We start from the raw sequence: 27,579 nt of genomic DNA, 5'->3' as shown, positions 1-27,579 counted from the left end.
TGTTTTATTCAAAAATAAATTTTTATAAAATAATTTTTAAATGCAATTTAATTGTTATAATATTTTAACTATTATTCAAAGATTATAATCATTTTAATGAACCTTGTTTTCACTTATAATATAGTCCAATAATTAAAATAAATATAATAATTTAACAAATATTTTTTATATAAAAATGTATTAACTTTAAAATTTTCGTAAAAGGAAAAATTAAAGAAATTTCTGCATCAAAAATTAAAAAAATAATACCAATTTAGAAGAAATGTATTGAAAAAGGTAACCGTAAAAGTGAAATATTGTCAAATCCACATTCAAAAGAAGTTAATTTATTTCGTAATTTAATTTTTTTTTCTTAATAAAAAATTTAATAATAATAATATTATTCTAATTATAATTAGTAATAAATTAATAAATAAAATATATTTTATATTAATTTAAAAAAATTTTTATGGGAAATAAAATGTAATTTATATACTATATAAAATAAATAATTTCATCAATAAATTATTGTAAAAACAATAATTCAAATTACATAAAAAAAATTTCAATATCAAGAGGCAGCTTCAAATCCAAAATGATGAAATGAAGAAGTACGATTATAATATATTCGAATTAATATTACTAATAAAGGTAAGGAATTGAAAGATTGAAAGGATTTGAAAGATTTAAAAATGTTTTAGGGTATTTTTAGAAATTCTGAGCAATTTCCAGAGCTATATAAAATTTTAAGGGGTTTCAGCAGATTTTATAGAATTTAAATATTTTTGGAAATTTTTAAAAAGATTCCAAGGACTTTTTAATAGTTTCCAATAATTCAATGATATTTCAAATTATTTAAAATATTGTAGGGTGTTTTAAAAGATTCCAAGGCATTTTCAAGAGTTTTGAAAAGTTTCAACTATTTCAAAGAATATAAAATAATTTATGATATTTTTAATGATTTCAAAGTATTTTAAATATATTTCAATTGCATAAAGGGATTTGAAAGTATTTTTATGATTTTAAGAATTTTTTTAATTTCAAGGAATTTTAAAAAACTTAAAGTTTCAAGAGATTTAAAAAATTCAAAGGTTTTGAAATATTTTAGAATATTTCAAAATATTCTAAGTAATTTGAAATAGATTTTGATAATTGAAGGGGGTTCGAGGGCATTTTTAAGATTTTATTTATTTTTTAATTTCCAGGAATTTTCAAGAACTTTAAAAATTCTCAAGAGATTTTTAAAAAATTTCAAAGAATTTAGAACATTTTAGAGCATTCTAAAAGATTCCAAGGAATCTTGAGTACACGTTTATAATTTGAAGTAATTCGAAAGGATTTGAAATATTTTATGCTATTTTTAAACATTCCAAGGAATTTTCCAGAACTTCAAAAAAGGCTTAAAATATTATAGGGTATCCTGAAAGATTCCAAGGCATTTTTACGATCTTATTTATTTTTTACTTTCCAAGGATTTTCAAGAACTTAAAACATTCTCAAAAGATTTCAAACAATTTTAAAGAATTAATAATATTTTAGAGCATTTTGAAAGATTCCAAGGATATCTTGAGTATGCGTTTATAATTTGAAGTAATTCTAAAGGATTTAAAATATTTTATGCCATTTTTGAACATTCTAAGGAATTTTCGAGAATTTAAAGAATTTCAAGGGATTTAAAAGAATTCAAAGGTTTTGAAATATTTTAGAATATTTAAAAATATTCCAAGTAATTTTAAATATATGTTGATGATTGAAGGGGGTTCCAGGGCATTTTTAAGATTTTATTTATTTTTTAATTTCCAGGAATTTTCAAGAACTTTAAAAATTCTCAAAAGATGTTAGAGAATTTAAAATATTTTAGAGCATTCTAAAGGATGCCAAGGAATCTTGATTACGCGTTTATAATTTGAATTAATTCTAAAGGATTTGAAACATTTTATGCTATTTTTAAAAATTCCAAGGAATTTTTCATAATTTTAAAAATTTACAAAAGATGTTAAAAGATTTGACAGGATTTTAGATATTTTTGGGAATTTATAAAGATTCCTAGGAGTTTTTAGTATTTTTTAATCATTCAAAGGGATTTTAAAAGGTTTAAAATATTGTAGGGTATCTTAAAAGATTCCAAGGAATTTTTAAGAGACTAAAGCTTTCCAACAATCTGAATGATTTTAAGAGATTTATGAAAATTGTAGATTTTAAAATAGTTAAAAAGATTGTCAAAGTTCTTGAGGCATATTCTATGAAATAGTATTTAAATTTATATTGATTCATCTTGAATTCTTTTGCATTCACTTGAATTCTTCTAAATTCATTTAATTCAACTCATTAATACATTTTTAAATTAATTTTTTTTTAATTTATCCTGCATTCCTTTAAACTCACATTAAATTTATAAATTTAAAACTTTTTTATTCTATTCATAAAAGATAAAAAAAAGTTCAAATGTCGATAGTCAGGCAAATTGAAAAATTAGTCAAGAAAAAATAGAGGAAAGTCAGGGAATTTTTAAAATTTAATTTTTAACTTTAGAATTCGGTTCTAAATAAATCATTTCTTTAGTTGGAATTTTTATCTGATATTTTAGAGGACGTCATCTTTAAAGTTGAATTAAATTTAGTTTTGAAAGTTTAAAAATTCTACAGGAATGGTTATTGATTTTATAATAATAATTGATTCTATAATTATACTATCTCTAGCGTGTTCGAGGATTAAATTGGAAACTTGGCCTTTTGCATATTAAATCCCTAATGACACTCTTGCGGGCCAAATATCGCTCGGCTGATTCTATTTATTATTTACGAGACCAATTTGCATAAACGATTAAGTATAATCACACAAATTCGAACTATAATTAGAATTCAAGTCGAATAAAAATTAACAATCATTTTGGTATTATAATTTTCCTTATTTAGTGTATCGGTTGAATCAAAGAAAGAATACTTTTATAAATCCAAAAATTTAATATTGAAATTGAATTAATTTTTAACTAAACATAGAGAAGAAAAATGAATTCGAAACAAATAGACGAAACAGAATAATAAAATTCTCAGTTAAAATAATTAAATTTCAATCAAAGAAATTAAATTTTCAACCAAAATTAACATTTTCAACCAAACAGAAGAATTTTTAACCAAGAAGATTCTATTTCTTTGAAAAAAGATCAGTTTATAACCAAAAATAGAATAGTTACATTTTCAGTTAGAAAAATAAATTGTCAACTAAAGAAGTGATTTTTTACCACAATTATAGTAGCTAAATTTTCAGTGAAAAGATTAATTTACAAACAAATAAATAAAATTGTTAACGAAATCGTACAATTTTTAACGAAACAGATGTATTTTCAACCAAGAGGATTCAATTTGTTTTAAAAATCTAAATATTTTACAAAAAATGGAATAGTTCAATTTTCTGTTAAAGAAATCAATTTTTGACTCAAATGATTAATCTTCAAAAAAAAGTGTTTCATCAAAATATTTGAATTTTAAACCCAAAACATTAATTTTCTACCAAAGAACACAAATTTTGAACAAAATGCATTCATTTTTAATCAGAAAATATACCCTTTTAACTAAAAATACTATCGGTTAATTTTCAATTAGAAAAATAAACTTTTAAGCAAAGAAATGAATGTTCAACCAATCAAAATAAATTTTTAATTAAATAGTTAAATTTTAAATCAAGAAAACTAAATTCCTACAGAAAAACATCGATTTCCGTAAAAAAATACAATATTTAAATTTTCCGTTAATGAAATGAAGTTTCAACCAAAAAAGATTGGTTTTCTATATAAAAAAAATATTTCTAACGAAATAGTGAAATTTTCAATCAAAGTGATGAATTATCGATAAAAAAAATATTTTTCAATCAAAAACAGTTTAATGAAACCAAAAAATAAAAATTTTCAACAAATCAGTTTAATCCTCAACCAAAGCAAAATAATTTCTGAACCAAAAAGATCAAATTTAAACAAATGAGTCGCGTCTGTAACAAAAGATTACAAATTTTAAACAAAGAAAAATTTTTCAGCAAGTAAAAAAATCTCATCCAAAATATTGAATTTTCTACGAAAATATATAAATTTTCAACCCAAAAAATAAGATTTTTCAACAAAATAAATTACTTTCCAACCAAAGAAATTAATGTATAAGCAAGATGATGAATTTTGAATCTTCTGCTAAAAAATACAAATTCTTAATAAAATATATGAATTTTCAACTAAAAAACAATTTTTTACCAAAAAAGACGATTTTTAAGAAAATAATAAATTAATTTTCAACTAAAAAAGGGCAAATTTTCAACCAAGTTGTTGAATTTTGAACTGAAAAAGATGAATTTTCAGCCAGAAATAGAATAATTAAATTTTTAGTTACACAAAATTAATTTTTTCATAAACTTATGAGTTTCCAATCAAAAATGGAATATTTGAATTTTCAGTTAGAAAAATTAATCTTTGACAAAAAAAAATTATTTAAGACAAAAAAATGTTTAAAAAACTAGTTAATTAAAAAAAAAGTTTTTCAACTAAAACTAAATTTTCAGTTAACGAAATTAATTTGTCACCTATCTGAGAGATATTTAACTAAAAAGATGAATCTTCAACTGGAATAATTGAATTTTCAACCAAAGAGATTAGTTTTCTCCCAACAAAAAAACGATTTTCAACAAATTGAATCAATTTTTAACGAAATAGTTCAATTTTCAACTAAAAAATGACAAATTTTTAACTATATTTGAATTTTTAACTAAAAAAGATCAATTTTCAATCAGAAGTAGAATAATTAAATTTCTAGTTACAAAAAATTAATTTCTAACAAAAAAAATTATTTTGCACAAAAAAAATCATTTTTCAACAAACTAGTTAAGTTAAAAAAAAGTTTTTCAACCAAACCTAAATTTCAACTAAAACTAAATCCATAAAAAAATGTTGTTTTTTTTCTTTAAGAAAGTAGTTCTACTTTCAACTTAGTAGTTGAATTTTGAACTAAAAAAGATGAATTCTCAACAAAAAATGTAATAGTTTATATTTTAACAATAGAAATTTAATTTTAAAACAATTGAATTTAAATAAAACAACTAATTTTAAAGAAAATAGTAGAATCCACTACAAAAGTAGATGAATTTTCAACCAAACATGGAATAGTTCAATTTTCATGTTAAAAAAATTAATTTTTGCCCAAAGAACAGTTCTTTTCAACAAAATAGTTAAATTTTAAAAAAGAAAATTTTTTCTTCAACTAAAATGATGAATCATTAACCAAAAAAGTGATAAAAAAAAGTAATTCTACTTTCAACTTGGTAGTTGAATTTTCAAGTAAACAAGAAGAAATCTGATTAAAAAATGTAATTGTCGATATTTAAAAAAATCAATGTATTATTAAAGCAAAAAGAATCGAATTCAACCAAAAAAGGCGAATGTTTACCAAAGTAGTTGAATCCTCTACCAAACTAGATGAATTTTAACTAAACGCGGAATATTTAAATTGTTTAGTTTAGCAATAAATATTTAACAACAAAATCATTTTTAAAAATATTTTCAACAAACTAGTTAAATTTCACACAAAAAAGGCATTTCAAATAAAATTATGACTCATCAACCAAAAAAATTACTTAAAGAACAGAAGTTCTACTTTCAACTTCGTAATTAAATTTTCAACTAAAAGAGGTGAATTTTCACTGCAAAATTTAATTGTTGATATTTCAAGAAAATAAATGTATTATTAAAGAAAAAAAATTGAATCAAAAAAATTAATTTAAGAAAAAAATTATTTTCAACAAAAAAATAATTATTTTCAGACAAAAATTATTTTTAATAAACTAGGTAAATTTCAAACAAAACAAAAAAAGGTTTTTCAACTAAAATGTTGAATCATCAACGCTGAACTTAATTTGTTTTTCAAACGTAGTTCCACTTTTAACTTATTTGATTTTTCAACTGAAAAAGATGAATTCACAGCGAAAAATATAATATTTGATGTTTCAGCTAAAAAAAATTTTAATTTTAAACCAAAAAGTTGAAATTAACCAAAAAATACAAATTTTTAAGAAAGTTCATAACTAAATACTCTAACAAAATAGATAAATTTTCAAACAAAAGAGTGAAACTATGTAAAAAAAATATTTAAAAAAAAAACTTCAACTTCAGTTTCCTGGCATAAATGTTTATAATTATTCTGAAAAACCATCTGCCACTATTTATAATTTTTGAAAGATTTCCTTTCAGTTCGGGAACAAAACATTCGATCGTTTGTTTCCGCATTTCGGGCAAAAAAGTTGAGAGTTTCTACAACCTTGAATCTTTTTGGTACGATTCCCGTCCTTCCGTATTCCTCAATCGAATCTCTGACAAGGTCGTTATTTTTGGCTCTACATTTACCTAATACTGCCAAGAAATACGTAATTTAAATTTATTTTACTGACGTACAGAGAATGCGACACGTGATTGTCAAAAATAAAAAATTATTTCTTCCACAAAATCATTATTTTGTAATATAAAAGATGAAAAATTGTCTTAGGTTGTTGTCGTGCCAAAAATCAAGTCTTCTAAAAAAACAGTTCTCTTTTATTTCACGAATTAATACAATATTAAAAGTCTTAAATCTTGAAAGAAACAAAATTTTTTTGTCTCGAAAAAGTTTAAAACTTACGAAAAATAATTATTTTAACAATTTTTTTTTTGTGATTGAAATTTTTCTTACTGCCACTTTTTACTAATTTCTTGAAAATGGTTGTATTATGATTAATTGTGCCTTTTAAATTTTTTAAATGAGTAAATAATTATCACATATAGTTATTTGTTTAAAATATGGTTTCTTTAACAAAAATTGTTTTAGCGATTGTTAAATGTTTGTTGTGCAAAATTATATAATCAGTAATATTGTTTTGATTCTTAAAATCATTTTAAAAAATATTTTTTTGTAGAGATATTTTTCCCTTTAGTAACAGTAACTCCCTGGAATTTTTTTAAATGAAAAAAAATTTGACAGATTAAATTAATCAAGCGTGCTTTGACTGGAAAATCAATCATGTCTACTGACAAACCAGTCGTTTCAACAGATGTACCAGTCAGTATCTGCTATAATTAAATAGATAATTAGAAGTGAAAATTCTTCATTAAATTCCGCCATCTCAATTAAATGAATAAAATAAAACATAAGTGACTGATTTACACATAGAAAGTTACAGATTATATAAATCAAAATAACTGGTTGAAGTAGTGAGAATTGCTTATCAGACCATTCCAAATTAATTATTTAGTAAGTCAAATTTACCGGATCATATTATTAAAAATGGCTGATTTAATCAATGAAATTTAGTTTAGATCATTCGATATTACTGATTCGGCCTTTTAACTGATTCACTGATTGCCGAAATCGCATTGTTTGAATCAGTCAAAATTTGATTGGGTAAATTAATGAAGCGTGCTTTGACGCGCAAATCAGTCATATCTAGTGCCCAAACAGTATTTTTAACGGATGAACCAGTCAGTATTTCTGAATGATTCAATAATTTAAAATGGCTGATTTTCATTAAGTAAAAGTAACTGATTTTTCTGCTGTAATAAAATAGTAGAGGCATTTATAAATTAAAATTCTTAATTAAATTTTGACACTTAATATAAATGAATAAAAGTAAAACATAAATCACTGATTAACACATTGAGATATTTGGATTAGATCAATCAAAACAACTGATTTAATTTGTGAAAGCTAATGATGAGACCATTTAAAATGATTTATTTAATCATTGAAAGTTACAGTTTAGATAATTCAAAATGACTTACTGCTGATTAGATAATTAAAAATGACTGATTTAATCAATGAAGTTTACAGCTCAGATCATTCGATATTACTTATTCGTTCAGTGAATGTTACTGATTCAACAGTGAAAACCAAAGATAAAATCATTTTAAATTACTGTTTTGACCAGTGAGCCAAAAAAGCTCATTCGAAAAGTCACTTTTGACTGATTTATCAATCGTCAAATCCGCATTAAAAGGATCAGTCAAATTTGGCTGGTTAAATTAATCAAGCGTACTTTGACTGAAAAATTAGTCATTTATATTTGCTAAATTAATCAAATAGTCACTTAAAATTACTATCTTTCAGTGAATAGAAGTGACTGATTTGTTTTCTATAGTATTATAATAAAATTACTTATAAATTGAAATTCGTCATTAAATTCCGACTCCTCAAATAAATGTATAAAAGTAAAACGTAAATAACTCATTTAAACATTAAGAGATTCGGATTAGATCATTCAAAAGAACTGATTTAATTTGTGAAACTACATAGTAGATCTTTAAAAAATAATGATTTAATCAGTGGAAGTTACAGTTTATATTATTCAAAATTAATGGTTTATTTAGTGAAAATTACCTGATTATATCATTCGAATTGACTGATTTAATAAGGAAAATTACAAATTAAATACTTTTAAATGATTGATTTCGTCAGTGACCTGAATTTACTTATTCGAAAAGTCACTTTTAACTGATCAATCGTTGAATCCGGAGTATTTAAATCAGTCAAGTTTTGACTGATTAAATTGATCAAGCATGCTTTTACTGGAAAATCAGTCATTTTTACTGATAAAACAGTCATTTCAACAGATAAACCATTGAGTGTTAATAAGTGACTTAGTCACTTAAAATAAACAACTTTCAGTCAGTAGAAGTGATTGATCTCTCTGTTACAATAAAATAGTACAATTATTTGTAAATTAAAATTTTTCTTTAAATTATAACATTTAAAATAAATGATAAAAATAAAACAGAAAAAAAACTTACTTGCATAATAAAAGTTACGGATTAGAATATTAGATAATTTAAAATAAACTAATTTAATCAGTGAAAACTATTGATCAGATGAATAAAAATGAATGATTTAATCAGTGAAAGTTACAGTTTAGGAATGACAATTGCTGGATAGACCATTAAAAACTACTGATTTAATCAATGCAAGTCAGAGTTTTGATAATTCAAAATTAGCGTTTCATTCAGTTGACGTTACTGATTATATCATTAAAATTAACTGGTTCAACAGTGGTAATAACATATTAGATCATTTAAAATTACTGATTTCATCAGTGAGCTAAATTGAGTTTTTCAAAAAGTCACTTTTGACTGATTTTTCAGTCATTAGATCAGAATTTTTGAATCAGTCAACATTTGATTGAATAATTTGTTTTATTTTTTTTTGCAGACGTTGATCAACATGGCGTACTGCGTCCTAATTCTGCTAGGCAAATCCATCCAGAAACTCGTTTTTGGAGAACTGCGAGCCTCCGAGAGGCAACATCTGAAAGACAAATTTTGGAATTTTGTTTTCTACAAATTTATTTTTGTCTTTGGCGTACTTAACGTCCAATATATGGATGAAGTTGTCCTTTGGTGTGCTTGGTTCACTGCTCTTGGCTTTCTCAGCCTCCTCAGTCAACTCTGCAAAGATCGATTTGAATACGTAAGTAAATCTTTGCCAAAGTATATTTCGTAAAATATTCGCGTAACAATACGCAATACTTGCGTAACAGTGCGCAATAGTGCGTAATAATGCGCGTGAATGCGTCATAGGTGTATTAATGCGTGATATGGCATCATAAGGCGTAATAGTATACAATAAGGCGTATTATTTCGTAAGAAAAATTATTAAAATGCAATAATTTGTATGAGGCGTTATAGGGCGCAATAACGCGAAATGAAGTATTGTAATTCAAATACTTGGCAGTCGTGCGCAATAAAGCGCAGTAATGCGTAACAATGCGCAGTAATACATAATAATGCGCAATACAGCGCAGTAATGTCTAATAGACCGTAATATGAAATACGCTCTACAGGTTTTCAACAAATGAATTTCCCCTCGCCGGAAAGTGAATAATATTTCATGAGATAAATGAAATTGAATATGATAAATTGCAGTAGACACGGAACAATGAGTCCTTGACACCTGGGTGAAATTTATCTCTTGCACCTACAAGCCTAAGTAAACACGCCCTGGTATTTCTCAATTGAGCCTTGACTATGATATTGTATATAGACTACTTTTTTTTTAACGCAACCACTTATCTCTCAAGACCCATTTTTTCATGGTCTCTACGCTTTTTTACACATGCAACTTGTTTCTATTTTAATCTTGCTCATTACATTTCCTTTTCTAGATCAATCATTAAATAAATGTATTTTATTTTCCAAGTCGAGATATTCAAGTGTTTGAAGCAGTTTTCTTTTTTGCCTTTTTTAAAAATAATTGCTATTTTTTTTCCCCCCTGATTTAAAGAAACTTCTTGTGTTTCTCGTTTTTTTTTCTGAATTCGAACTGAATTAATAGAATCCGATAGGAAAATTCAACTATTTTTTTATCTCGGTTTATTCTTTTTAATTGAAAAATCGGCTGTTATGTTTTTAGTTTAGAATTTATTTATTTTGTGTTAATATTCTACTATTTGGTTTTAAATTTCATTCTTTTTTTTAAATTTATCTATTTTGTAGAAAATTCATGTTTTCGGCTTGAAAATTTAACTATTTTGTTAAAAATTCGTATTTTTAGCTTATAAATTATATTATTTTGCTTGAATATTCTACTGTTAGGTTGAAAATAAACATTTTCGAGTTAAAAAAATGTTTGAAAAATCGAGTTTTTTGTTTGAAAATTAAACTACTTGCTTGGAAATAAATTTATGTTGAGTGTTTTTTGTCTACTGATGAGAAATCAATATTTTTTTAATATTGATCTTTTTAAATTGTGAAAAAATAAATATTACAAAAATATTGATTTTTGTCCAACAGACAAAAACACTTAACATGAATTTATTTAATACGTTTTGTCTGGTCGAAAAACATTACATAAAAAAAATACTTGCCTGAAAGTTGAACTACTTTCTCAAAATATTATTTTATTAGTTGAAGATTCATCTCTTTAGTTGAAAATTTAAGCATTTTATTGAAAATTCAGGTGTTTTATTGAAAAATCCTATTTATGAGTTGATTTTTGAATTTGAAAATCCAGCTATTTTGTTGAAAATTGAACTTATTTAAAAGTCATTTTATTGGTCGAGACTTAAACCTTATTTGGGAGAAATTTTTTTTTAATTGAAAAATTACCTATTTCATTTTTACTTAGAAATTTATTTTATTAGTTGAAAATTCATCTCTTTAATTGGAAATTTAACCATTTTATTGAAAATTCAACTTTTTTGTTGAAAAATTATATTTTTGAGTTAAAAATTCTATTACGTTTTCGAAATTCATTTATTGAGTCGAAAATTAACATTTTTTAGTTAAAAATTCAACTGTTTTGTTTAAATTTATAGTATTTGTTTTGAAAAATACTGATAAAAAATATTACTTTAGTTGAGAAAATTCTTCTTTTTTTATTTAAAATTTAGCTATTCCATTTTTTTGTTTCAAATTGATCGTTTTTATTTGAAAATTCAACTATCTGGTAGAAAAATTGTCTTCTTATGTAGAAAATTCAAATACTTGGTTGAAACTTGAACTAAAATCTTACTTTTTTAAGGAAATTCTTCTTTTTTTTATTTAAGATTTAGCTATTCCATTTATTTGTTAAAAATTGATCGTTTTCAGTTGAAAATTCAATTATCGGATAGAAAATTCAAATACTTGGATAAAAGTTGAACTATTTTTTGAAAACGTCCTTTTAACAATTGAAAATTCTTATTTTCAGCTTAAAAATGATAATATTTTGCTTAAAAATTCAACTATTTTGTTCAAAATTCGAGTTTTTGGTTTGAAAATTAAACTACTTGGCTTGAAAGGTAAAAACACTTTTACAAATTTATTTTGTTAAATTGAAAATTAATCTCTTTAATTGAAAGTTAAACCATTTTATTGAAAATTCACATTTTTGTTCAAAAATTATATTTTTTTACTTAAACATTCAATTATTTTGTCGAAATTCATTTATTGAGTCGAAAATTAACATTCTTGAGTTGAAAGTTCAACCGTTTTGTTTAAATTTATAGTCTTTTTTTTTGTTTGAAAATTATTGGTAAAAAAATTACTTTATTTGAGAAAATTCTTCTTTTTTATTTAAAATTGAGATATTCCATTTTTTTGTTTAAAATTGATCGTTTTTATTTGAAAATTCAACTATCTGGTAGAAAAATTGTCTTCTTGGGTAGAAAATTCAAATACTTGGTTGACACTTGAACTAAAATCTTAATTTTTTAAGGAAATTCTTCTTTTTTATTTAAAATTGAGCTATTCCATTTTTTATTAAAAATTAATCGTTTTTAGTTACAAATTCAACTATCTGGTAGAAAAATTGTCTTCTTAGGTATAAAACTCAAATACTTGGTTAAAAGTTGAACTATTTTTTTAAAACGTCATTTTAATCATTGAAAATTCAACTGTTTTTTTTAAATATTATTTATGAGTTAAAAATTCTATTATTTTGGTTGAATTTCAACTATATTTTTTACTGAATATTTAGGTATTCCATTTTTTTGATTAAAATTGGTCTTTTTTAGTTAAGAATTCAATTATCTGGTTCAAAATTTGTATTTTTGGTTAGAAAATTCAAATACTTGGTTTTAAGTTGAACTAGTTTGTTAAAAATTTATTTCAGCAGTTGCAAATTCGTTTGTTTTTAATATTTAAACAGTTTTTTTGAATTTTTTTTTCTCTTTTTACTGAAAACTCTTCGTTGCAAATTAGACTCTTGTTTTCAAAATTCGTCTTTAGTAGAAATTTGATATTTTTTGGCTAGAAATTATTTTCTACTTTTGTTAAAGATGCAACTATTTAAAATAAAAATATTTTTTAATCGAAATATCAACTATTATATTTTTTGTTCATATATTTTGTTGTTGAAAATTCAACTAGTTGGCTGAAAGTTAAACTCTTTTTTTGAAAATGAATTTTTTATGTCCAAAATTTAACCTTTTAGTTGAAAATTCATTTCTTTGGTTGAAATTTTAATTATTTTGTTAAAAATTTTTTTTGTTTAGCTTGAAATTAACTTATTCCGTTTATGATTGAAAATTCAATTATTGATTTAAAAATACATCTTTATAGGTTGAAACTTTTAATTATTTGGCTAAGAATGCATCTATTTTGTTTAAAATTTAATTATTTGGATGAAAAATGAACTTCTGTGTTTAAAAAAAATCTTCCCTTTGGATTTAAAATTCATCTATTTGGTAGAAAATTCATCTGTTTTTAAATTTGTTCTATAATTGAACATTATTTTTTTCAACTGAATATTTAACTATTTCATTTTTGATTGAAAATTAATCTTCGATAGTAGAAAATTTAATTATTTGTTTGAAAATGCATGTTGATAAAATTAATCTATTTCGAATGAAGATTTAATTATAAACTGTTTAGTTTTGAAGGCTTGAATTTGAAAATCTTTTTCAAATGATTAAAAAATAAATGTTAGTCGACGGTGGAAAATAAAAATAAAAATAAATAAAATTTTGGTTACGCAATACAATCAAGGGATTCACTAAGTGGTTGAATCCCGTTAGACTAATGTATAATCCAATAAAAACAACGAGGTTACCAGCTAAAGGCAAAAAATTCGTACCTCTCGTGTTCAACTTGAACTGCTTCGAGCGTGTTGAGCAAAAATAAAGAATTTCCACTTCTAACCGGTGATTCAATACGCAAAGGAAACTGTACAAAACCGTTAAATCATAAAAAAATTAAGAACTTACAGCATTAAAAATTGCCGATAATTAAAAAAATAAAATATTTTCAAAAATTTAGGAAATTTTATTCTCGAGATCTTTTTAGTTTCTAAAGTGGTAATTAATAAAAATCGAATTAATAATAATGATCTTCAAATACATTTATTCACTTTATCTACATTAAAGTTCCTATGTTTTTAAACAAAGTTTAGAATTGTTTAATTTTTAATGTATCAAGTTTGAATTTATTATTTTTTTAATTTTGAAAATAATTTAACTTTAAAGGATCACAATATTTTAAATTCTTCAATTTTGAGCGGTGAAAATAAGGGTAATTTTTTTTACAGAAATCATTATTAATAAACATTAGATAATTTTTTTTTATTTAATCTTTTAATAATCATTCTTAGAATAATTTAACTTTAAATAACTCTAAAACTTTAATATTTAAAATTCTTCGATTTTTATCTTTGAAAAACAGAGTATTTTTTTACAAAAATAATTTTTAATAAATATTATTTATTTATTAAAATTAACCTACTATTTTTTGTGAAGAAAATTTTTTTGATGTTTAAAGTTTTCTAAAATTATTATCTTTGATTTAAAATAAGAATAATTATTCCCGAATAATAAAATTCCCGATAAAAAATTGACGAATTATAAATAATTATTATAATTCATAATTAAAAATAAGAATAATTATAATATTAAATAATAATTTTAAATAATTATAAAGTAAATATTATTATATATAAATATTATATTTATATCTAAATTATGAAAATTTAAATTTTATCTCGAAAATGTGTATTTTCAACCTAATAATAGAATATTCAAGCAAAAAAAAAGTTTATTTTTCAAACATTTTTTTACTCGAAAATGTTTATTTTCAACCTAATAGTAGAATGTTCAAGCAAAATTATGTAATTTTTTAACTAAAAATACGAATTTTTAGAAAATAATAATTATAATTTATATAATTATAAATTGTATTAAAAAATCATTTTTAAACGCGTCCGCCTCGTACAAAAAAAGAAGAAATTTCCCCAAAATTTTCTCTGAACCTGATTTAAAAAAAAATTAATTTGATTTTTGAGAAGGTTTTTTTTTGTTGGAATTTTCGAAAAATATTATACGAATTTTGGGAAGACAGATAAATCCGAAAAAATAAAATCCCCGATACTGTAAAATTCCCAAATTTGAAAATCGTATAATTAAATTTTCGAATTATAAAATTCCTGAATTTGAACAGAACAGAACAGAAAATTGTCGAATTATAAAAATCCCAAATTTAAACAATTAATTTTTTTTAACATTATTGATTTTTATAAAAAAATAATGATTAGATATTTTAACAAAAAAAATGTATTGTGTTTAAAGTTTCTAAACTTATTTAAAAAACATTTTTTTGTTTTTTCCAATTCGAGAGTTTTCTATTCTGGATATTTTATGATTTGGCAATTTTTTGTCAGGATTTTTATTATTCGGACATTTTTAATTATTATTTTAAGGTCAAACAGTAATTTGAAAAACCTTTAAACATTAAAACAATTTTCTTTGAGAAAAATTTTTGGTTATTTTATTTTTAATAAATAAAGAAATTCGTTGCAAATTATTATTTTTTACATTTATTTTTTAGCTGAAAATTAAAGTAATCCATCTTAGTTGAAAAGTCATATACCTTATTACAATTTTATATTTTATTTTGTAGAAAAATAATCTTTTGGGACGACAATTTAACAATTTGTATAAAAATTCCTTTTTTTTCATCGAAAGTTCATCATTTTAGTTAAAAATTCATTTCCTTAACTGAACTTTAACCATTCCACTTTTTTGTGAAAAATTTATCTTTTATTATAAAAATTTAATCTTGTGGTTGCAAATTTAATTATTTAATTAAAAATTCTTCTGTTTTTTACTGAAAATTTAAATGTTGTTTTGTTGGTAAAAATTAATTTTTTTTAACTAATTAAAATTTTAATTATTCTGTTTTTGGTTCAAAACTCATCTAATTTGTAGAGATTTTTTTGTCCTTTTTTTTGTCTATGATACAAAATTTAACTATTTTGTTGAAAGTTTGTTGTTGTTTCTAGTTGACAATTCATTTTTTAAACTAAAAATTTAACTATTACATTTTTGCTTTGCAAAGGTTTCTTTCTTAGTTGAAAATTAATTTATTTGGTTGAAAAATTCGCATTTTTTTTAGTTGAAAATTCAATTATTTTGGTGGAAGATTCAAATTTTCAGGTTGAAGATTATACCGTTTTGCTGGAAATTCGTCATTTTGTCCTGGAAACTCAACATTTTAAAGTAGTTTTATTTCTTATTTTCCTTTTTTTGCTTGTTAAAAATTCCGCTTTTTGTTTTGAAAATTACTATGTTTTGGTTGAGAATTCAATTAATTTCTTGAAAATTCTTATTTTCTCATTGATTAACCTGTTCTTTATTGTAAATAAAAATATTTTTGGGTGGAAATATCAATTTTGAATATTCATCACTTTTGTTAAATTTTTTGAACTATTTTGTTGAAAATCCCGTTTCCTCTTACTTGTAAATTAATGTTTTCACATGAAAATTTAATTCTTCAATTTTTGGTTAAAAATTGATATTTTTTAGATGAAAATGCATGTATTTTATTACAATTTTGTATTTTTATTTTGCAGAAATTTAATATTTTGGGTTGACAATTTAACTAATTGTTTAAAAATCCCTGTTTTTCATTGAAAGTTTATCATTGTAGTTAAAAATTAATTTCTTCCATTGAAAATTTAATTATTCCAGTTTTTGTGAAAAATTTATCTTTTATTAAAATTTAATCTTGCGGTTGAAAATTTAATTATTGTATTGAAAATTCTTCTCTTTGTTTACTGAAAATTTAACTCCTTTTTTTTATAAAAATTAAATTCTTTAACAAACTAGAAATTTATCTATGCTGTTTTTTTGTTAAAAACTATTATATTTTTTCGATTTTTTTTTTTTTTTAAGAAATATTCATCATTTTAGTTGGAAATTCATTGTTGAAAGTTCGTTGCTGTTTTGAAAATTTAATTATTTTGGTGGAAGATTCAAATTTTCAAATTGATGAGTTTACTGTTTATCAGGAAATTCAATATTTTAAGTGAGATTTAATTTTTGGTTAAAAATTAATATTTTTTAGTTGAAAATGCATATATTTTATTTTGTAGAAAATTAATATTTTTGGTTAACAAATTGACTATTTGTTTAAAAATCCCTGTTTTTCATTGAAAGTTCATCATTTTAGTTAAAAATTATTTTCTTTAACTGCAAATTTTAACTATTTCATTGAAAATTCTTTTTTTCCTTGAAAATTTAACTGTTATTTTATTGGTAAAAATTAATTTCTTTAACTAACTAAAATTTTAACTATTCTGTTTTTGGTTAAAAAGTCATCTATCTTGTAGAAAATTTGTCTCTTTTGGTAGGAAATTCATCTTTTCGGTTGAAAATTCAAAATTTAAATTTTATTTCTTTGGTTAAATATTCATAATTTTAGTGGAAAATTCATTTCTATGGTTGAATGTTTATAATTTTAGTTAACATTCATTTCTATGATTCAAAATTTAACTATTTTGTTGAAAATTCCTTTTTATTTCTTCTTGACAATTTTTTATACTTAAAATTTAACTATTCCATTTCTGTTTTAAGGGTTATTTTTCTTATTTGAAAATTGTTTATTTGGCTAAAAATCTGTTTCTTTATTTTATACTATACTGTTTTGCAGTAAATTCGTCTTTTTGGCTTTGAAATAAAACATTTTAAATCAAATTTTTTCTCTTGTTTGTTAAAAATTCCTCTTTTTGGTTTGAAAATTATTCTGTTTTAATTGAGGATTTAACTAATTTTTTTCTTCTTGGTTGCAAATTAATTTTTTCAATTGAAAATTTAATTTTTGGTTTTTTCTTCAAAATCTCTTTTTGACTTGAAAACTCAATTTTTTGGTTGGAAATGCATATATTTTACGTAAGGTATGAATGTTGTTACTGAAAGTGTTTAAAATAGTTTTTTTTTTTTTATTTGAAAATTTAATTATTTTTGTGGAAGATTCTAATTTTTGGGTTGAAGAGTATAATGTTTTTCAGGAAATTCGTCTTTTTGGCTTTGAAATTCAACATTTAGAATTTTTTTTGCTTATTTTTCATTCTTTTTTGTTAAAAATTCTTCTTTTTGGTTTGAAAATTATTCTGTTTTGGTTGAGGATTCAACTCATTTCTTGGTAATTCTTATTTTTGGGATTTATGGAACTGTTTTTTTATTGAAAATAAGAATATTTTATTTCAACTATTTTGTTGCAAATCCCTTTTCTTCTTGTTTGCAAATTAATTGTTTTAATTTAAAATTTAATTCTTCAATTTTTGGTTCGAAATTTATCTTTTTGACTTGAAAACTCAACTTTTTCGTTGAAAATTCACTAAAAGTGTTTAAAATAATGTTATCAAACAATTTTTTTTTAATTAACATTATTTACGTCCCAGGTTTAATGTTGTTTTTATGCCTAAAAGAACAATTTAAAACTGTCAGGGAAAATTCAGGTAATTTCAAAATTGGGATTGTGTAGCAACCCTGTTTAAAATATTATCTCGAATTTTAATAAACATTGCTTTTTTCATTTTTGTATCGACAAATGAGATTTCTAAAAAATCCTCTGACTTCGATGTTTTAAGATTTTGTTATAAAAAAAATCAATTTTCAACAAAAATGTTGGTTTTCTAATAATTAATTATTGTTTAAAATTTTTTTCAATTTATCTTGAAAATTTCGTTATTAAAGGATTTTAAAATTGTCTATATTTTCATTGTTAGAAAATAAAAATGGAGAAAAATGAACGCGCGAAATTTGCTGCCGGTTAATTAATATTGATGTCGACGGAATTGATTCTCGAATCAGTCCAATTGGTAATTAAGCGCCCAATCAAGTTGATTGGTTCTCTTGATTTTATGAATCTTCATAATCCATTAAATTATGAATTAGTTTTTTAATTCGTTAGGAAGGACATTATTCAATTCTGATTTGGATTGAATCGCCCGATAAATTTATTATTAATCATTCATCACGTGTTGGAGAAGCAGTCTGCAGCACGTGCAGAAGGCTCATTTGCATTTTCGAGCCTCCCGAGTTTTCAACTCGCATTTCCCAAATGAATATTTCATGTTCCGCAGAATTGCATACTATTTATAATTCTATTTTTAAATCGCTTGTTGCACTCGAGTTAAAGGCACTTCAAGTTTTAATTTTCCTCAAGAAGCGATTCACAAAGTGAAATTGGATTCCCTCTAATTTTTCAGGATTTTCAATTTGGAAACTCGTTTCGATATTTATTAAAATATTTAATTGAATTGCCTCTTTTCTCATTTTGTCACTTTTTATTGTTGATGAAAGTTCATTCTTCTTAATTGAAAAGTTCGGGATGACTGAGAAATCTCGAAAAATAAAATTCCCGACACTGTAAAATTCCCGAATTATAAAATTTTCAAAATGGAAAATTCACGGATAATAAAATTGTCGAATAATAAAATTCCCGAAATATAAAATTCTCAAATGGGAAAATTCCCAAATAATAAAATTCACGGCAGTTGATAATATTATCGAATAGGAAAACTCCCGAATAATAAAATGGACGACATATAAAATATCCGAATTGGAAAATTCGGGACGACTGAAAAATACCGAAAAATAACATTCCTGACACTGTAAAATTCACGAATAATAAAATTTCCGAAAATTAAAAATACCGAGTTGGCAAATTCCCGAATAATAAAATTCTCGAATAGTAAAGTTCCCGAATTATAAAAATCCCGAAAAATAAAAATACCGAGTTGGAAAATTCCCGAATAATAAAATTCGCGACAGAAAATTGCCGATTTATAAAATATCCGAATTGGAAAATTCCCGAATTTTAACAATGAGCATTTTTTATAAGTATATTTTATTGATTACAATTACAACAATAAGACATTAGTTTCAAAAATTATTTTTAACATTTAAAACTTCGGATCTTATTTTTTGAATTTAAAATAGCAATAATTTTTAATAAAATATTTCTGGGTAACGCATGTTTTTCCAATGTTCAAAGTATTTGAAAAAATCCAAAAACGTTCGCAAAAATAAAATTTTAAATTAATATATATAAATATATATATATATATCGAGTTTTTATTTGAAAAGCTTTGTAAGGTACAGAGAAAATTTAGGTATATTTTTTTTTCTTCCAAGCGCATGTTTTTACAAATTTGGTAGGTGATACGAAATTTAAGTGTTCTTTCAAAGCAAAAAATATTGCTTACATTTTAACGCTTTTTTTTAAATGTGCATAATATTTTTGAATACAAAAATACAAAAAGCTTTCGCAAAAGTGTAATTTAAAATTTTAAATAAATAAATATATATATTTATATTCATTTAAAATTCAATTTTTGCTAACGCTTTTTGTATTTTTTTAAATACTGTGAACATCAAAAAACATGCGTTACCTAGAAATATTTTATTTAAAATTATGGTTATTTTTAATTCAGAAAATAAGCATCGAAATTTTAAATGTTAAAAATAATTTTTGAAACTAATATCTTATTGTTGTATTTGCAATCAATAAAATATATTTTAAAAAATTCTAATGGTTAAATTCCAGAATTTTCCAATTCGGATATTTTATAAATCGGCAATTTTCTGTCGGGAATTTAATTATTCGGTAATTTTCCGATTCGGTAATATTATAAACTGCCTGGAACTTAAATATTCGGGAATTTTACAATTCGGTAATATTATAAACTGTCGTAAATTTCATTATTCGGGAATATTCCAATTCGGGAATTTTATAATTCTAAAATTTTATTATTCGGGAATTTTCCAATTTGGTATTTTTGTTTTTCGGCAAATTTATTATTGGCGAATTTTATTTTTCGGTAATTTTATTATTTGGGAATTTTTCAAATCGGTATTTTTATTTTTCGGTAATTTTATTATTCGCGAATTTGATTATTCGGGAATTTTACTGTATCGGGAATTTTATTTTTCGGGATTTTTCAGTCGTCCCGAAAATTCCCGGCTATTAAAATTCGTATCAACTTTTTGTAAGTTATTTAAATCACTAGATTTTTTAAAATTTTAAAACGAATAATAATTTTTTTCCAGCTTTCCTTTTCGCCAACGACACCTGGATGGAGTCACGCCCGATTATTGGGACTATTGGCAGCAATTTTGGCACTTTCTTGGTTTATGCTTCTACTTTGCACAGCTGCAGCTTTTTTCTTCGTGTCCTTCAATACTTTTGCGTTCATGTCAGCTGAGGTGAGTCTTTTTTATTATTTTATTTTTAAGAGCTTTAAAATTGTTTAAAAGGAATTTTAAAAAATTTTAAAAGATTTGAAATATTTTTGGGTATTTTAACGGGCTTTGAAGAATTTTCAATACATTTCAATATTACATTTCAAGATTTTCATAGCGTTTCAAAATATTTTAGGGTATTTTGAAAGATTCTAGTACATCATTTTTCAAAAGATTAAATTTTCAAGAGCTTTAAAAAATATATTTTATCAGATTTTGAAAAATTTTCAATATATTTCAGTAAAATGAAAGTATTTCAGAGTATTTTGAAATTATCCAAGTAATTTCCAACATTTTCATGGAATTCGAAATATTTAAGGGTATTTTAAAAGTTTCCTAGACATTTTCAAGCGATTAAAATTTTTTTTAAATGATTTTAATTGATTTAAGAACATTTCCGGGGGGAATTAAAGATCTTAGGGTATTTTGGAAAATTCCAAGCTATTTTCAAGAGCTTTCAAAGGTTTCAAGAAATTTTTATTAGATTTCGATAATTTGAAGACATTCCAAAGAATTTGAGGGTATTTTCAACCATCCAAGGAATTTTTAAGAAATATGAAAAATTTCTCGGATTTTCAAAAAGCTTCCAAAGATTTGAAATATTTTGAGCTATTTTAGAAGGTTTTTTTTAACATCCAAGGAATATTCGAGTACTTTGAAAAGTTTCAAAAAATTTTTAATTATTTGAAATTTTTTGGGTTATTTCAGGGTATTTTGAAATTATCCAAGTAAATTCCATTATTTTCATGGAATTTGAAATATTTTAGGGTATTTTAAAAGATTCCAAGACATTTTAAAGAGCTTTAAAATTTTTCAAGAGGGATTTCGAAAGATTTTCAATATTTTAGGGCATTTAATATATTTCAAGGCATTTTGAAGAGATTAAACTTTTTCAGCAGGATTTCAGTGATTTTAACTGATTTAAAAACGTTTCCGCGGTGTTTTAAAGATTTGATTATAATTTGAAAAATTCCAAGATATTTTCAAAAGTTTGAAAAAGTTTTCGGGTATTTTAACATATTTTGAAAATTTTTCAATATATTTTAATCAAATGAACGGATTTCAGGGTATTTTGAAATTATCTAACTAATTTCCAAGATTTTTATGGAATTTTAATTATTTTAGTGTATTTTATAACATTCCTAAACATTTTCAAGAGATTAAAATTCTTTAAGATGATTTTAATGATTTTAATTGATTTAAGAACATTTCCGATGGGGATTAAAGATTTTAGGGTATTTTGAAAAATTCCAAGACATTTTAAAGAGCATTAAAAAGTTTCAAGGATTTCCAAAACATTTCAAATGATTTGCAGTATTTTCGTGTATTTAAAAAGTTTTCGAAACATTTTCAATAGATTTTAATAAAATAAATGGATTTCAAGGATTTCAGGGTATTTTGAAAACATCCACGGAACTTTCAATAACTTAAAAAACTTTCAAAATATTTCAAATTTAAAAGATTCCAAGGGATTTTCAAGAGATTTCAATAATTTGAAGGGATTCCAAAGGATTTTAGTTCTTTTAAACATCCAAGGAATATTCAACTGCTTTAAAGAGTTTCCAGAGGTTTCAAATTATTTGAAATGTTTTAGGTTATTTCAAAAGATTCTCAGACATTTTCAAGAGATTAAACATATTTCAAGAAAATTCGAATGATTTCAATTGATTTAAAAACATTTCCGTGGGGGTTTAAAAATTTTAGAGTAATTTGAAAAATTCCAAGCCATTTTCAAGAGCTTTCAAAAATATCAAAAAATTTATATTGGATTTCAATCATTTGAAAACATTTCAAAGAATTTTAGGGTATTTTGAAAACATCCAAAGAATTTTCAAGATTTTCATAGCGTTTCAAATATTTTAGGGTATTTTGAAAGATTCCAGTACATTATCTTTCAAAAGATTTAATTTTTCAAGAGTATAGTAGTATTATATTATATTGTATTATTATTCGAGAATTTTTTTATTCGGGAATTTTCCAATTTTTTCATCTTTAGGTTACAACTTCAACTTTTTAGTTAAAAATTCAATATTTTGGTTAAAAATTCATGTATTTTGTAGGAAAATAATGTTCGCGATTAAAAATTTATTCTGTGGTTTAAATTTCGTCTTTTTTTTGTATAGAATTAATATCCTTAGTATATTAGATTTTTATTTTTAAAATGATCTTTTTTAGTTGAAAATTTTATCGAAATATTATCGAAAGATTTCTTGGTTGAAAATTTATCTATTTTGTTAAAAAATGGACTTTTTGGTTTAAAAATTCATCTCTGTTTGTAGAAATTGCAGCTTTCTTGTTTAAATAATACTTATTATTTAGTTGAAAATTCAACTTTTGTTAAAAAAAGTCATCCTTTTTGGTCGAAAACTAAAAATTGAATTATTTTGTTGAGAATTCATTTTTTGGTTGAAAATTGATTGATTTAACGGAAAACTTAATTCTTCTATTTTGATTAAAAAATCAATTTTTTGGATGAAAAGAAATAGTATTTAGTTTAAAAAACGCTTTTTTTGTTTGTTTGAACATTTATTTTTCTCAAATTTGAACTAACAAAAAGACGAATTTTCAATAAAATTCCAAAATTCTTAACCAAAAAAATTTAGCTGTTATCATGAACTTTCGTTTTTTTTTAGATAGAAAATTATTATTTTCCGATAGAAAAGTTGAAGCTTCAGCTTTCTTGATTGAAAATTCACTTTTTTTTATATTAAAGTGTCTTTGGTTGAAGTTTAATTTTTTTAAATTAAAAATTCGACCATTTGGTTGAAAATATTATTTTTTTTAGGTTGAAAATTAAACTGTCTTCTAAAATATTCCTTTTTCTGATTTGAAAGTTAAAATATTTGGTTGAAAATGTATCTTTCTTGATTGAAAATTAATTTTTTTTGTTGAAAATTCATCTCTTTTGGTAGAAAATTTTTGTTGGCATTAATTTTATTTCTTTGAATTAATTCTGGTTGAAAATTTATCTATTTTGTAAAAAAAATGGACTTTTGGGTTGAACAATTCATCTCTGTTTGTAGAAATTGCAGCTTTCTTGTTTAAATAATACTTATTATTTAGTTGAAAATTCAACTTTTGTTAAAAAAGTCATCCTTTCTGGTCGAAAACTTAAAATTGAATTATTTTGATGAGAATTCATTTTTTGGTTGAAAATTGATTGATTTAACGGAAAACTTCATTCTTCTATTTTGGTTAAAAAATCAATTTTTTGGAGGAAAAAATACTATTTTGTTAAAAAAACGCTTTTTTTGTTTGAACATTTATTTTTCACAAATTTGAACTAACGAAAAGACGAATTTTCCATAAAATTCGAAAATTCTTAACCAAAAAAATTTAACTGTTATCATGAACTGTCGTTTTTTTTAGATAGAAAATTATTATTTTTCGATTTCAAGAACTTGAAAACTTTCAAAAGATTTCAAATTTAAAAGATTCCAAGGAATTTTCAAGAGATTTCAATAATTTGAAGGGATTCCAAAGGATTTTATTATTTTTTAAACATCCAAGGAATTTTCAACTGCTTTAAAGAGTTTCCAGAGGTTTCAAATTATTTGAAATATTTTAGGTTATTTCAAAAGATTCTCAGACATTTTCAAGAGATTAAACATATTTCAAGAGGATTCGAATGATTTCAATTGATTTAAAAACATTTCCGTGGGGGTTTAAAAATTTTAGAGTAATTTGAAAAATTCCAAGCCATTTTCAAGAGCTTTCAAAAATGTCCAAAAATTTCTATTGGATTTCAATCAGTTGAAGACATTCCAAAGGATTTTAGGGTATTTTGAAAGATTCCAGTACATTATCTTCAAAAGATTAAATTTTTCAAGAGTATTTGAATGATTTTAATTAATTAAAAAGCATTTCCGTGGGGGTTTAAAGATTTCAAGAGCCTTAGAAAGATTGAAAACATGTCAAATTAAAAGCTTCCAAGGAATTTTTAATAGGTTTCAATAACAGAGTACCACAATCCGTCTAAGCCTGCAGCATAAGAGGGACTAGGTGCGCCTTATGTTTTTGAGGTCGCTGAATCCGAATCCGGTATCCGTTTGACGCCATCAGATCAGTGACAAGGTCAATTCAAGGTCAAACTTACCAAATTCATCGCTAGCCAACTAAATTAGGGTAACTTCAGGTTTAAGTGGTCGCTGAATTCAAATCCGGTGTCCGTTTGAATATCAAAGTTGAGAATCAAGTATCAAAGTCAGTACAAGGTCAAACCTAAAAAATTCATCGCTAACCAACTAAAAACACCTTCAGTTTTAAGTTGTCGCTGAATTCGAAACCGGTGTCCGTTTGATGCCATCAGGTCAGTATCAAGGGCATTTCAAGGTCAAACCCACAAAATTCATCGCTAACCAACTAAATCAGGGTACTTTTAGGTTTAATTGGATATCTTGAGATGAAGGTTAGGAGATTTTAATGGTCAAATTTGGAAAAACCTGAACAGTTTTTATGTGGGTTCTGTGCTGTTTAGATTTTGTAACCTTGTCGCCATTCAAGAATGCTGTATTAGCAGGTACTTTTTGAATGAATTAAATTTGAACTAGCTTAATACAGCGTGAGAAACGCTTTCAATTCAGTTGAAGTGGTTTTAGCGTTACCCATTCTGAACCACGCCAACGCAAGGTTATATGTAAATAAAAATATAATGCGTGTTTAAAACGATTTTTTTCTGAAGAACGCGTCTTTTTTGACTCAAATTATCTTTGAATACTCTTTTGTTTATTGACGGTCTTCATATCCCATTTTAGGCACCAGCCATAGTCAGACATCATATGAGTATCCCATGAGCATCACTCACATCACCTAAATTTCCAGGGAACCAATCGATATGAGAATCCAAAAAATGGATCTTTAAATTCATTTAACAGCCTAACTTTTCAAAATTTTTATTCACTTTAGCAACTATTTCTTTGTAGCTAGGGTGTTTATGGTTTCCTAAAAAGTTGGGGCAGACTTGTCTAAAGCTTTGCCATTCTTCTTTTTCATCACTAGTCATTCTTCGCTCAAATTCATCATCTTTTAGCAAAGCTCTAATTTGCGAACCGTCAAATTCTCTAAAACATACTTATAAGAATTAATTTTGGTTCTTCTCATTGCTTTAACAACTTGTTTCACTAAACCGAGTTTTACATGTAATGGTGGTAACAGCACCTTGATTGGATTTACTAAATGTTTGTTTATAACATCTAATGATCCCGGATTAAGATTTTCTCGAAGAGTCCAATTTTTTTTACATAATGCTGCTCACAAGCTCGGCTATCCCATTCCCAGGATTATTCTTATGATTTTTAAATCTCCACAGAGCTGCCATTTGTGGCTATTGTCATTCATTTTATTCAAAAGATACTGAAGAGTCTCGTATTTTTCGCCGAGTGTAACAGAGTGTGCCACTGGCAGAGGTGCATATTTATTACCATTATGCAACAAAACACCTTTTAAACTACTTGTAGACGAATCTATGAATAATCACCACTCGTTAGCATTATAAGTTATGCTTTTAAATTTTGCAAATAATCTCTTCACATTATTACAATATACTAAGCCTCCTACCGAAAAAAAAACTTCTGCACTTTCCTTAGAAAGGCCTTGATCTCGAATTAGATCGCTTAGTTCTTCTTGGTTAAAGTATCCTTTTTTGAAATTCTTTATCCGATGCCGACTATTTGTCTAGACCATCTTCTCTACCTTTTTGATTTTCTGACTTTTCCGTACCCTCTGCATTGTTTATATTGTCTTGATTGTTGCATTGATTTGTTTACGCAAAACTATCTCTTTCAATGTTTCTGGTAGATACTGGATACGTAATTGTATCAATAACAGGGTAAATCAACGTATGTAAATTTCTTGAATTAAAACCTTCAGTCCTGCATAAGCAAAAGTAACAATCCGTTTCATGACTTGAAGGTTCACGGAAAATCATAGGCAGAGTGATACGAAGTTTTTTTTCATTGTCTTTACAATGTTTGCTAATGTCACTTAAACAAGTCGAACAAATGATATGAGAAATTCAAGAATGATCAAGACTTTCTTTTGCGTCACTATAACAATTAATGTAGATAATTTTTACAGCATCTGTTAAAGACCTTTTATTTTTGGGTATAATGTCTCTACCACATACGACACAAAATGTGTCTTGGCTTTTACAAGGTGGCATGGTAAAGGAGACAAGGTGGTTTAAAGGGATATTTTCAAAAAATGAAACTGATTGAAATTTATACCGTACAATGAAAAAAAATTGTTCTTGAATCAAGTAAATGTTACTTGATTCAAGTCAATCGCAGGTGCGAATGGGCACGATAGAATATGAGTGTGTTCCAAATAAATACTTGCTACCGTATGCTTCGAACAAGCGTACATTTTCTTAATCTCAGAAAATGTATTCCCAGATAGAATATCGCACTTTATTATTCTAAAACTTTATTGTGTTACTTCATACAGAGATGTATTCAAATGCAGAACATAGTTTACTTCCAAGAAATCATTTCTGATACACTTCAAGAATACATTTTCTTAATCTAAGAATATGCAGTATCGGGGCAATAGACTAGTGCCTCAAATCAACACTATTTCTCGATACTTTTCTTAATATATTTTAAAATATTATAA

The 27,579-nt window shown here is 24.2% G+C and overlaps 1 protein-coding gene across 1 annotated transcript in view; it reads left to right on the top strand.

Moving 5' to 3' along the window:
* The window catches only part of LOC117172704 (E3 ubiquitin-protein ligase AMFR-like), a 132,138-nt gene that overhangs the window by 36,807 nt on the left and 67,752 nt on the right, over positions 1-27,579 (top strand). Inside the window, exons 3-4 of the mRNA XM_033360865.1 lie at positions 9,183-9,440; positions 20,776-20,931. Coding sequence (XP_033216756.1) covers positions 9,183-9,440; positions 20,776-20,931 — 414 coding nt within the window. The remainder of the gene's footprint in view (positions 1-9,182; positions 9,441-20,775; positions 20,932-27,579) is intronic.

This window comes from Belonocnema kinseyi, chromosome 5 (assembly GCF_010883055.1).
Source record: "Belonocnema kinseyi isolate 2016_QV_RU_SX_M_011 chromosome 5, B_treatae_v1, whole genome shotgun sequence".
Lineage (NCBI taxonomy): Eukaryota > Metazoa > Arthropoda > Insecta > Hymenoptera > Cynipidae > Belonocnema > Belonocnema kinseyi.
The sequence above is the reverse complement of the archived record's forward strand: the minus strand, read 5'-3'. Positions and strand labels throughout refer to the sequence as shown.